General features: G+C 42.0%; 1 protein-coding gene across 9 annotated transcripts in view; it reads left to right on the top strand.

Moving 5' to 3' along the window:
• Rbp6 (RNA-binding protein 6) overlaps positions 1-13,926 on the top strand; it is a 1,210,230-nt gene that overhangs the window by 1,006,057 nt on the left and 190,247 nt on the right. For all 9 annotated transcript variants that reach the window (XM_076519698.1, XM_076519695.1, XM_076519692.1 and 6 more), the window contains one exon: positions 7,792-7,840. In XM_076519698.1, the coding sequence (XP_076375813.1) occupies positions 7,792-7,840 (49 nt within the window). The remainder of the gene's footprint in view (positions 1-7,791; positions 7,841-13,926) is intronic.

Consider the following 13,926-nt stretch of genomic DNA (forward strand, 5'->3'; position numbering starts at 1 on the left):
TTGTCTAATATTTAAAAATCTTGATTCCGTGTTGTTTGACCACACTGTGCATTTTCTTAGCGTATTTTCTAGATTGTGTTATTTTCCCAGATAAAGGAAAATGTTATGTTCGTGTTTGACTTTCTAAAATCTCCAATCTCTCCTTAACAACATAGCGTACACATCAGTACATACTCTAAACAAACTAATTTGTTTAACAACTGTAACACTGAGCTTACAGTTAAGCACATCAATATCAGAAAAAAATTTAAAATGCCTAATACCATCAAAGAATATTTGGACAACTACAAACAGACAGCAAAAGTTATGTCATATTTGGAAGAAACCAAATTGTTTATATAGCGAAATTACATAGTAACTTAAGAAGCCTAGATTAAGGAAATACTGTAAAAATGTAATGCAAAGCTATTGTATATTACACTACATGTGACCTATAAATGAGCCGTTTATTTTGAAAGTGGCATAAGTCATTTTACCGTAATGAAAAGTGGTGATTTTTTAATGTTTATACGAAATTATTTATACTGAGAAAAATATCAGTATCCCGAGATAACAAATACAAGTAAATCTTCTCGAAAGTTAGCATCCATATTTTTAAACGTGTTAAAACGCAAACCCTTAAATGTATCGACTTAAAAACAAAGTGGCTTATGCCACTTTCAAAATAAACGGTTCAAATGTTATCCCACAAGTAGTCGCTAATTGCTATCAAGCAGATGCGACATTAAATAAAAAAATAAAAAAGACCACACAGCGTACCTATTCAGCATTCAGCATTCAATTTTAAGAATCACGTCGCCAGATGAAATTGAATATTGAAATCGTGCTTAACTTTTTAGAAGCGTAAATCTATTCGCTTGGGAAAATTCTCGTCGGTAAAAGTCCAAAATAAAATATTCACAGTGAATATAACGTATCTCTCGACCGAGTAATAACACTGTTCGTCGTGTCGCAAACAAGCGACTCTTGAAAACAAGAATTTCCATAAACATTCTTAATTTTCTCGCAACCCCGTCAGCGCACAGCTTGATCCATGCTATTCAAGAATTCTCAAGGGCGCAGGAGGGTACCGAGATCTCCAATTAACTAGCAGGTATGCCTATACGCGAAATCGTGACGCGAACAAAATAAAGAACACACTTTGCGCAAAAAGAGTAGGAAGTGGGAGTCTCTGCGATGAAGAGAGGTCCCCTGGTGTGTCAGTCTTGCCTTACGCTGCGATGCCTCCTCTGTTTTCATTAAAAGCTTCAACTGGTCTCTCCCAGTCTCTCTTCTCCGGTCTCCTCTCGCGCGTATCCTCGTGCTCTCGCCTCCTTTTCTTCGTATAATATTACTTTTTCTTTTGAAAGTAAAAACGGGACGAACGTCGTCTAAGGGACTCAATTCCTTGCCGCGTTTCCCGACGGCTCTCAAAGCAACAGGACGTCGGTTGTTTCGATGAATAACTGTCATCTTCCTCCGATGTCCCCGTTCCTTTCTTCCCTCGCGTCCCTGTTACCTTTTTCGTGGACAAACACAAACGGCTCGGCGACACGGTGGGGCGATCGTGCTTTGAATAATTCTTCATCGAAGAACGACGGCTTACACGCGGCCGGTTACGCCACTGCCTCTCTCTTTCTTTCTCTCTCTCTCTCTTTCTCTCGTTACTGTCAACAAAGCGGATTCTCGAGGAACCAGGGGCTCTAACACAGAGCTCTGCTCGCCTTTTTTTTCGTCGTTGTCCCTGTTTCGTTTTCAATCCCCGTGCCTCCTGTTGCGTTCGCGAAGCGGTTAACGATATTCAAACAAACCCCGCGTCGAGAGAGACCGGACCTCGGATCCAGACGATTAAGGGACCGTCGGTGTGCCCGGCGATACCGGCGTCTAGTGGAAACTGCCAACAACCCTGGCGAGCAACACGGAAAAAATCCCGCTTGTTTTATCGCAACCGGTTCTCCACTGATCAAAATTGTATGCGAAAAACGCATTGGCTGCTCGAATTTCTTCGCGGACGTTGTAAATGGCGTTTCAAATAAAATCAAAATGACGGAACACAGGAAATGGTTACTCGATCCAAAATCTTAAAAAGAAATTTGTCATCTTTATAGTATCATAATTGCAGCAATCTTTTCTTGAATACGTGTCGCTGGCTAAATTAAGGTGAGTGCGAGAACTGGAGATTTTCTGAGGTGCAGAGGATTAACATTTATGTTTTCCAACTTTTCAATATAATTTGTACCTTATTTTCAAATTGCCATGACACTATAATGAATCAGTTCACATTTATTCATTTTATTTATTTATTGAAATAATGGGTCAAAGCCTAATGTGCTATACAGAGTATGAAGAAATTTAAAGCAATGCAGATCGTACGCGATGTGTAACATATGTAATATCATTTTACAATTGTAGCATTAATATAGATTGATGGGATCGGTTTTAGATTTCAGTCATTGGCCATAGCATGTAAACTGTAGATTTACTGAGACGGTAAAAAATGTGTAAAAGTGACGGGTGCAAGATCAAAACTGAAATCTCAAGATTATTATTTATCACGTTCGCTACCATCGTCGCACATGTGTCGACCACGGTTTTGTATTTCACGTAAAAATCATGAAATTAATTTTGTGAATATAGGTAATTCACGTTTCTCATTGACGATATTTTTATCATATTTTATAAAAGAATACGATGTAGTGAATACGATAAATACAATAAATATAACTACGTACTATTGCATGTACATACAATATTTCAACATTGTATATTTGCAATATTTCATTACATTCGAATAGTTTTATTCGAATGTAATTTCGATTGTAATTCGAAGTCAGTTTTTCGTACGGTTTCAATTCCTCGAATGTTTCTGGATGATTGGATCGAGCAGTTATATTCGCGGTGACTAACATTTTCGACCGTTGAAATCAGCACCACCCAAAATTTCGCCGAAACACCCCCCTTTCATGAAACTTTCGTCGTGCAGCGATTGCATAATACGGTGTAAAATGAATTACGTCGCGTTGACAGATGCAAACGGGATGAAACTGTCTGCTTATGCTCGGGATAAAGTCCATTGAAAGTTAATCGCGTAATCCAATATTTACCATCGACACGTCTACCTTTGGCCAGTTCTCCCGTTTTCCCTTGTCTTGTGCGACAAAAGCTTCTCTCTCTCCTCCAATCTTCTTAGAATTATTTCCGCTTTGAAAATTCTTACTTCTAAACGATTCGTAATACTTGGAAACAGTCAAATTTTTCTTCTCAACTTTCACCTGTGATAAATATTTCTGATACTTCATTCGCATTGTGATGAAACAATGTGTAAAGTATTTGGTTTGATAAAATTGCAACTTCGCCGATGGGAACGTTGATACGAAAGTCTTCTGGTTGACAATGACAAATGATATCAAGAACATGCTTCTGACAGCCGCTGATACTGTGCAAAATCGATCATCCGAACTGTTTCTGATAAACGGAAAATTCACTGGAGAACGAAAATTCTGATTCCATTCATCCCAAGCTGAATAACATAAAAAAACAAAGAAGATTGATAAAACTCTCTATGAAACGTCAGCTGACGTGTCTGTACATGATCTGCCACATCTACTTCTACCGAATGCTGACATCGGTATAATTTTCGTGGCCATTGAACATTTTCTAACATTTATTGGACCACTGATCTTAATCCTTAACACAGGACTACCAGTTACTGTCAGTTAGAGTTTCATATATAGAGTTACATATAGAGTTACATATTTTCAAATTCATAGAAGCAAGTAAATTTACGTTGAAATATTGTGAACTTGATGATTTAATAGAGTATTACATAAATTTTTAAACGATTACATTAACGTACATCAATGATGACTTGTTTAAAGGTACGTAGGGCCGTCGCAGCTATCATAATCCGCTTAATGGCATGATGCCATATGATATAATAAATACGGAAAATATCACAAATTATTCCATAATAGGACTTCCTTGATACCGGTAACGTTTCTGTGAAATGTATCTCCATACAGTCACTAACTGCCAAATAATTTAGAGACATCGTGTTAAGTGACTCATCCTGCATATTAGTATCGAATTGATTAAAACGAAGCTGATCAGAACATTCAAAGCATGCCTGCGACGATACTGAGTCTAAAGAAAATAGTGACTGGAATAAGTGCGTTGAAAAGTTCTACGACAAAGGTGTTTACAAAGTTTTAGTTGTTTAGATTCTCGTAGCGGAAAGACGCGGAAACGGGTATCGCTAAAGTGATCGTTCTATAATCCACGGAGTTTCCGATCGTCTTTGTGCCGGTGCCTCCCGATTAATTCAGCTAATCGAGATTCCACTGGATTCTCGGCGGAATAATTCCCGACCCGTTTTCACGTGCTGCGTGGCCGCTACTTCTACCGTCTCCGGACACTCGCTGTCCTTTCGCAGGAAGTAGGAAGGAACAAAGCAGGGAGGAGAACTCGTAGGGCGACAGGGGGTAAAGGTAATCCCTATTGTTTCTCCTGTCCCATAAATCCTGGTAGTCGCGTCGCCATTCCGCCTCCTGTGCTTCTACGCTCCCACTCGCACTTCAGTTACCGACAACACCCCTCCCCCCCTCACGGCCCGTCTCGACCCATCTCGACCCCCATGGTACCCCTCGCAGCCCCCAGCGGACAACTCCCGCTATTCTCAATCCCCATTGCTGCACGCCTTCCTCGCCGGCTTGCTTCGTAAATCTCGGTCCAGCTGTGCTTTACGACACACGTGTACTTCCTCAAAGAATACAAGCGGTCCTATCTCTAATTCGGCGGACTTCACTCTTCCTGGTGAATCGTCGGGGGAGAAGTCGGTTAACCTTCGTTACCGACAAGCCTTCTGGGACCGAGGCGCGGCCGGAACCACGAATTTATTGCGGTTAATTTATGCAATCGGTTCCCGATTGCGGAAACATCTCCCCCTCCTCCGGCCTTGCGGATTATCGAAAAGAAGACATTTCGGAACTGTCGAATTCTATACACGCATAGAGGCAACTGAGCCGTTTATTTTGAAAGTGGCATAAGTCACTTTACCGTAATGAAAAGTGGTGATTTTTTAATGTTTATACGAAGTTATTTATACTGAGAAAAATATCTCAGTATCCTGAGGTAACAAATACAAGTAAATCTTCTCGAAAGTTAGCATCCATATTTTTAAACGTGTTAAAACGCAAACCCTTAAATATATCGACTTAAAAACAAAGTGACTCATGCCACTTTCGAAATAAACGGCTCAACTCTCTCCGAAGATTCGAAGTTCGTATTATTCGTGTTGACAAATGTGAACTGATTTATAATTGTCAGTCTATGCCAGTTTCTTTGTTCGAGGGTGAATATGTTTTAGAATTATTTGGATATAAACCTATGCAGAAGTACATCAACTCTCGGATGCAATCATTGTCAATTTTTTTAGGCGTTGAGACAGAACTTACTGCTGTCGATAACGTTATTATAATACTGTGTAAATGTGTGAACGAGAAGATAGTGTAACAAACGAATTTCTTATAAAGTGAAATTCGAAGAATAGGAGGATTCACTAAATTAATAATAAAAAACTAAAATTTTACTGGAAAGGATGCTTTTCATAGTACTTTTTCTTCTTCTCATTTCCCGTTGGTCGTTCCAGGGTCATCGCAGCTAGAATCGTTGTTCTTTAAGCCGGTCGTTCGGCCAGTTAAAAAATTCGTTTCACTGTTCCACGTTCTTCGCGTTGTTTACGATCTATAAAGCTTTCAATAGCGTGCTTCATGCTGCTGCTGACATGCAGAGGAGTTTACTTTTCCAGTATCACCGCCTAAGAACGACTGGTAATTTCTAACACTGTATTTAGAAGTCTTACTAGTACCTCTTAAGTTTCCTCTTCTTTAACACGTTGACTGCCGCGTCACCCGTATTCGGGTGACAGCAAAAGTTCTCATCAGGCCACGTCACCCGTAATTCGGGTGACGCTGATTTGATTACTTGTAAGTAATTACTTGTAAGTAAATCCTTTGTAAAGGATTTCTGAAAATATTTCGTCAAATGTTCTACAGGAGGTAATGAAACTATTGAATTCTTATAAAAATGGTTTATTAAAAAAATTATTCGCAGCGTATAACATTAAAACATTCTCTGCAAAGTTGAGGTTGATCAGGACAGCTTGGACAAAAAGTTGTTGGTTTTTTCAGATATGCTCGTGCCTCTGATCGGTCCATTTCGTATCTTTTATTTGAACTGTAGCTTCCTCAGTATCATCAACATTTCTTTCTTCTTCCATGGCTAATTCTCTCTCTCTCTCGTAAAATCTCGTCAATAGTATCTTCATAACATTCATTATCACTAAGATTATATCTATCAGTATCCAAATCAGAATCTGACGATGTAATTTTATTTATGCTTCTCCTTCCGGGCAATCCGATCTCTTTTCATTGTTGAAAAAAAATAAGGGCAGAGATTTTAAGTTATACCATTCGGTACTCGGCAAAGATTCCAACTGTTCATGCAGGAACAGAAACAGACATGAATTAACAGCGCACGCTTCCTATAGCGGCACGGGTGGCCTGTAGGAGATTTTGTTATAAATACGCGTGGCAGTCAACGTGTTAATACATGCTTAACGTAATTCTATACTGGAGATCGTAACGCGAATAGCATTTCAACTTTCTTGAAGTTTCGAAGGACACAATGTATTTAGAAATGAACCTATGACACAAGAAGCAAATATTTACTACGCAGATGTCTAAAGCCTATTGACAACAGTAATAGATGACTATTAAATTAATCGTCGGGTGCCACCGTTCTATGTATAGCCGGTTTTATTCTATGTATCCTATGACGTAGCGTACACTACTAACCTACTCTCCTTGTTTAAAATTGCACGAGGCAGAAGGAATGTGTAATTTTATTGTGGCTTTTTATATCCCAAGTCTGAAGCCTCGCGTTTCGGCCTGTCCTCCCAGGGAGATACCGTACACATTTATAACTGTTCCAAGTTTTAATCTCCCACGACGTAACTACTCTCGCGGAGAACAATTTCTCTAGCGGCCATTAGTCTTCCGTTAAAAATTCATCGGCGAACATGTCGCATGGGTGAGGTGCACTCTCTGCATAGGATTATTCACGGATCGCTTTTCAGCCCGATCGTTAACTTACTTAGTCTCATTATAAATGCGCTTTTCCGTCCAACGAAGGACATCGGAAACTTTCCTGCAATTATCCTACTCGTTGACGGGGAATTAGGAACAAGAAACTAGAAAATGGTTTAAGAGACTAAACAATTTTGATTATTTTTTAATAAAATGATTCAATATGCCTCATTCGTTTAATACAGTTAATCCTGCGCGAAAACAATCTAAAGGCATAGCAATTGGTCATCCCATGGTAACCGTCTCCACTATCCAAACGGGTGGAAGTTTGAAAGTGCAGGAATTGAAACGATTATAAACTGGTATTTGAACGTCGCCCGGGAGTTTCCAGCGTTCAGGAAACTACGATCGGTTTCAGTTTTCCGCGATCGACTATTCGAGCGAGCATTAATAAACTCGCAACGGATCGGAATAAATGTTCCCCTGATTACACTGGGAAAATCGATTGGTTGGAGTGCCGCGATCGCCTATCGGGCACAGGACTGCATCACGGTCGATCGGTTAACGAGAATTCGAAAAATGTAACCGAAGTATCGAGCCGAATCATCGCGTTTTCCAACAAACTGAATATAATACGCGCGTTACGCGGTCGGGCCGCGTTAAATTAAATTCAAGCCTCTCGCTGCATGAAAGCGCGCTAATTAACGTGTTTTTATTGAAATTGCAGATCGAGGATGCCATGCTGATGTTCGACAAGCAGACAAACCGGCACAGAGGTGAGTGAAATTTATGATTTTCTCTAGAGCCGGTTCTACCCGCGCGATACAATAATTCGATACGGGGGGGACCGACGGGGAGGGGGCAGAGAGGGGTCGGTCGCGGGGGGCTGGTAATTACTGTTTAATCACCGATGATCGTTAAAACGTGAGAGGAGTGCTGACCACGCGGGTACGCCGGCGAATTTCAGTGCGCGCCCCGGCCGCAGCGCAACGCGGAACTTCGCTGCGCGCAAATATGTTGAAAATATGGTCGAGACTATTCTGTTTAGCAAGTCAATAATACTGGCATTTCGCTCGGAGATCGCGGATCGGCTAATTAACGAGCTCGCTCGAAACTATAATTAGTAATTACGATAATACACGACGTCAATGCGCCGGCCTCGGCGCAGCCAAAGATAAATAACATTAATTTGACGTTTGTGATCAATCGCTGCGTTAATCACGACGGTGATTGCGCGATTCAATCCGCGCCCTATGTAGTCCTTGCGTTTTCACGTTTAATCGCGCTAGTTTGATAGTCGGGAGCCGGAAAGACGCAGAAAGTGAAAGATAACTTCAAAATCCTCGTTACTCAGAGTAGGAGTTTATTTGTTATTAAACTGCGCAGACGTCTTGCTAAACTTTGTACATCGTTTGCGTGTAACAACGATTGCATAATTATTTAGATGAAAGAATAGTTTCGAACCGCATGAACATCGTTACATTTGAAAGTATGCTTCATTTTCTATGCATACGCAAGAGCTTCTGTCACGCGGGAATTGAATCTTGAGATCTGGTTTTACATTCACCTGAAAACAACTATAAAAGTTGGGTAACAGATCTGGACTGACACATAATGACACATGAAAACATAGGTAACACTAGATTTACGGAATCTGTTAAAATGACGGGTCACTAATTTTTTATTTACGTTCATTCATATCGTGAAGATACATTTATGAGTTTTTTATACAATTTATATGTTACTTACGGCAAATGTTACAATAACACTTGTTTAAAATCAAAATAAATGTCTTATTGTTACTTTTATAAACCAATATAAAACAGCTGTTTTTTATGCTGCGTAAATCTAGTGTTAACAATCGAATTCTTAAGTTCTTCTTTTATTGTTTCGTGTTTCACTTACTTATGTTTGTCCTCGAATACGTGAAATCTGCGAACTATGTTCAACACGTTTGCTTCGCTATACTTCTCCACAAGTTCGGAAAACGCAACATCGACTGAAACACAATATCGCGTACCGTAGAAAACAATTTACCCAGAAAAGTCAAAACCATCCCGTTATACGTACGTTCTCTGATGAAGTAGACTTTTGTTGGCGTTTCTTCCGTTTGATCATGCAATGCACCCCGGAAATTCGCGGCGGTTTGCACGGTCTGTACAGAAGAATATAGGTTGAGAGATAGGCTATGGTAATTTTATAGGCCCCGGTTCCGTTTCGATTCTAATCGAGGCAGGATGATTCCACATTTTCATATTTCCCCCGCGGACGGAATTCATTCCGACGACGTTTATACACAAACGCAGCGGGGATGCGAATGTTCGGGCGGTTCCGATTCCTGGCACGCGTCGCTTCTTTCGTTCTTTATGTTAATCGCACCTGAATAAAAGGCCGCGTAACCGACCGCCGCGATCGCTTATTGTTATGCGTCACGCGATCGGCTGCAATTTAGGGGCGAGTTTGTCCTGTGCGTAAAGGTAGGATTTCCTATAAGCGTCAAACGTAAACGACCGGACGTATGCATTCGCCTTAAAAATCGCATTCTTCGCTCAATTGAAAAATATTTCAATGAAAGTTAATTATAAAGACGCCTGTACAATCACGATAGTTGCAACAGAGAAAATCAGAGTCAATAATGTTATCCTGTCTGATAGTTCTGCTGGTAACACAAAATCTGTAAAAGTGGCCAGCTTCATATTTTTATTTTTGTACTCCAAAAGGAATAAGTTTCTTGATCGAAGCATTCATTAGAGTGAAAATTGTGAAAATTCTAAATAAACCAAGTGTTCTCATCGTTATGTAGTAACAAGTCATGTTTAAAAGTTGATACGTATCGATGAACTCAGGAAACAATCATTAACATATATCGCTAAAAAGTTGATTCAAATTCGAGCTAGCTCTGCCAAAATCCGATTGAATATTAGATGGGACAACAGCTTCGAAAAGTGCAGCAATTTTAACTATCGCGCAAGACCCTATAAAATCTCCATCAGAATCGACAGGGCAGAGTTCAAGAGCGGAACGTTGACACAATTACACGAACGTTAACGAATGCCGAACGATAAATGTTAAGGTTGGCACGGATAAAATTAATCGCGGCATCGAGCACGAAAAGTCGGCGCGGATCGAGCGGACGAGAGGACGAGCCTCCGCGCGACGCCTGGCGGGACGAGATCGCTCGATCGGGGTAGTCAAGGTCGGGATGAATGAAATATCAGACTCCTAATGTAATATATACGCGGACTCGGCTCTCGCCTCCTTGTACCACGGAAGAAGACCCTGACGACGAGGAAAGAAGGAGTGCTGGATGAGGACCGGGGTGGAGAGAGTGGAGAGGGAGGATACGAATGGCAAGGGGTCTCGGTGTCGCGAGCCTGGATCCATTCACGTCGTGGCTTGAATGGGATCGATAATCGTCAGCGATCGAGGTATCCCACCCGACCGATAATCGGGAGTCTCTCTATCTTTTTTAACGGTATCCGAGCTCCCACCACCAGCTCGCACCGTTCGCCCTTCGTTTCCATCCCTTCTGCTCTCGAGTAGAGTGCCTGCCGGGTCTCAGTGATAGATTCTAATATCGCTTATGAAAAATAGGGGCAAATGGGATATGAAAGCTGGCTCCCTTCAATGCCACAGGGGTTTCTCGCCGCCTCGACGGGGGTGGGGACGAGAGAGATGGAAAAGGTGGGAGGGGGAGAGACGATTCGAACAGCGCAGGTTGCCGAGGCGAAGCGGGAGCGATGTGTTGCACGTCTCAGCAAACGGACGACAGTGAGGAAAGGAGTAGGTGAAATAGAGAGAGAGAGAGAGAGAGAGAGAGAGAGCGGTGTACCTCTGGCGAAGAAAGAGGGGCACCGGCTGCAAAGTGGGAAGAAGAAAGAGAGGCGACGACGCGGGGTTGGAGAAGAGGGGGCCGAGGGCTCTTTCAAAGCGGCGCGTAATCTCTCTCGCGATGACATCCAATACCATCCCCCGTCGGACGAGTCTGCGAGCCTCAAACCTCGAACATCTCTGCTCTCCGGCAGATTTCACAATATGGTACTTCCATAGTCGGTCTGTGACCCCTAAGGGGATTATTGTCGGATTTTCTGTGAACGTTGCGTGAGCAACTTCGGCCGCAATCAACGAGACACCGATGGATCTTATTCGGTACCCATTGTCTCCTCGTTACTCGACGAGCGATGCGACGTCCTTCCAACGGTTATTTGCGACGGAATGGCCCCTTTTTACTTTCGATGATGTTAGCGCGATCTGCTTCTTGCGAGATGTATTGATTATTCGAGTTAATTACTAGTACATTTCCATTCTTCGCTATCCCTATTTCTAGCGTACTAAGTTATTGAATTTTTATTTCAGAATATAAAGCTTGAAATTTATGTATATACCCTAACGTCAAACGTCTACTTTCTGTTTTAAATCGCGTGAACGATTTAACACGTTGTCTATCAGGTGGGTGATGGAATTTATTGTCTACCTTTAACGTTTGTCGTTAAATATTTATATAAATAGATTTTTGTTGGTACTTATTTGTTTTAAAAGAATGAAAGAATCACACATCTTAGCTTTGCTGTTTTAGTTTCACTAATTAATTTACTTTGACTCTATGGGACTTTTTAAAGTGACAACGAGACGATAACGAGAAGTATGAATACAGTTGTGAATAAAGATATTTTTAACAGGATTTTTTCATTAGAATAATAAGGAGAAGAGATTTCTACCACCTCGCTAATTTCAATCGAAGGGTTCAACTTACAATTCGCAATTCAAAACAAGAAGTCCGTCTCAAGGAAATAAATTCTGCTACATCCGAAAGTTAAGAACGTAGAATTTAAAGAGTTCCATAGCAACAAGAGCATCTCGAAGCCGAAGATTTACCCTGAGCCACGGGCGGCACGGTAACCTAAAATGCGGCTGCTTTACATCGTGGCGAAGTGTAAAATGCGCGTCGATCGCAGAATAAAAGGTTGGGTAGGGATCGTTTCCCAGGAGAAGAGGAGGGGGGGGGGGATCAAGATCGTTCCTTTGATAGCCGACTGCTAGCGGCGGGTTGAGCTCGGGTCTCTTCAAGGTCGTAACGTTCTCCAGGGCAGATTCGATTTCGATCTGCGCGGATCGACCGGGTCGCCTCGCCTCGCCTCGCCTCGCGCCGTTGGAACAACGATCCAGAGCCGGTCGGTGGAATTACAGAGCGAGATCCTTGTCGATGTTCCCGTTGCCGACCTTTTTACGTCCAAATCCCCGAAGAAGTTGCCTCGGTGAAAGAAGAATCCGAGCGTTTCCGGACAATTTCGAGTCCCGCAGCGAGCTATGATTTCCACGCGGATGGGCAGCCTGCAATTGCAGCAAAGCGTATCTTCTCTCTGCCGTGCTAGCCGGCGAAGAGGCGCGACCATAGCTCGGGGCGCGATTATCCAAGCTTCGCTGGCCAAAGGATTTTCTCTTGGTGGGCTCCACCCTTACGCGAGGATAGGGCACCGCACCTACAAGCCCCAGCGAAACCCATGGGTCCGTAGTTTCGTCTCTCGTGGCAGACGCAACCCGAAGCTGGTCTATCCCCTGCCCCTCTCGCTCTCCTCTCTCGCTCCCTCTCCCTATTTCTCTCTCCTGTGTACCCGCGTTTATATACTTCAATGTTTGTGACTGTGTATATGCTCGCGCGTCTACCTTGTCATAAATTGCTGGCACATTGCTCCTGGATGGAACGTATATGTTCCTACACCCCGCCCTCGATATCCAGCTCTGTCCTCCCTGATTGCCCAACGGCGATGCTCCGAAAGAAGGACTTGCTTACTCACGTGTGAACACACGTCAAAGGCTCGTCCACCAACCGCCGTTCATTGAATCTCTGTTACTCGCCGATCGCAACCGGTTCCGTGCAACGGGAAAATTGGGCTTCATGTGAGTTTTATGGGGACGCCTTACGATTTTTGGGATTGATTATTTGCTGTATAGATTCGGTGGAGCTTATTCTTTAAGTTTTGAAACTGGAAATTAGTGTACGAATTTTTGTAGACGTGATTATAGTTTTGTTGCTCCTTATTTCGGTGTTTCTACCTTAATATTCGTATTATTAGATGCTTATTCATTGTTCGAAATGGAAGAAAGATTACATACGTTACATCAGCTATCTAAATCGTTATAATGAGCGCCAAATTATTTGTACGTTTTCCTGTAAGACGAATTGTACCACAGAGAAATTGGAGATTTCGAAACGCAGAGATCTCGAGCGGAATAACGAAGTGTGTAGAGATCAATGGAATGTAGATTCTAAACCGTAAAGAACATTAGCTCGTAGCTCCCCTACATTCACAAACTTGAACTTGTTCGAGTGTAAAATTCCTTAGTGTACTGTTCCGTGATTAAATCCCTAATTTAACAGTGGAGGCATCCCTCTGTTCCAAGTTCCACACAGACGCAAGTCAAATAACACTTGAGAAGTCAATGAAAAGGGGCGAAGAGTCTGCACGCCATACGTCATTCGCGTTGTGCTCCATTGATCTTTGCTCACGGGCCGGAATATCAACAAGAAAACGTGAAACTACGAATGAATAACTTTCAGAAATTTTCAAAAGACTTTTAAATGCAAGGTTTTATAGACTTTAGCACAGTCAAATTTTAATTTAGCACACCATTCTCAAACTTTTTATCTTAACTTCTGCTAGCCGGTGATATTTCCAGAATTGGATTTCTTTCTCTACCGATGTTCTCACATTATTATAATCTTTTTACTCGTTTTCGTCACGACCGCATAAAATCTATAGTACATTCGCACGAAGTTTGATGCTCCTTGAACTCGCAGCTTTAAAAACATTTCTAGAAATCTAGTCCACTGTCTCTCCAAATGAAATCATCAGAAACGATC

Source organism: Megalopta genalis, chromosome 3 (genome assembly GCF_051020955.1).
Source record: "Megalopta genalis isolate 19385.01 chromosome 3, iyMegGena1_principal, whole genome shotgun sequence".
Taxonomy (NCBI): domain Eukaryota; kingdom Metazoa; phylum Arthropoda; class Insecta; order Hymenoptera; family Halictidae; genus Megalopta; species Megalopta genalis.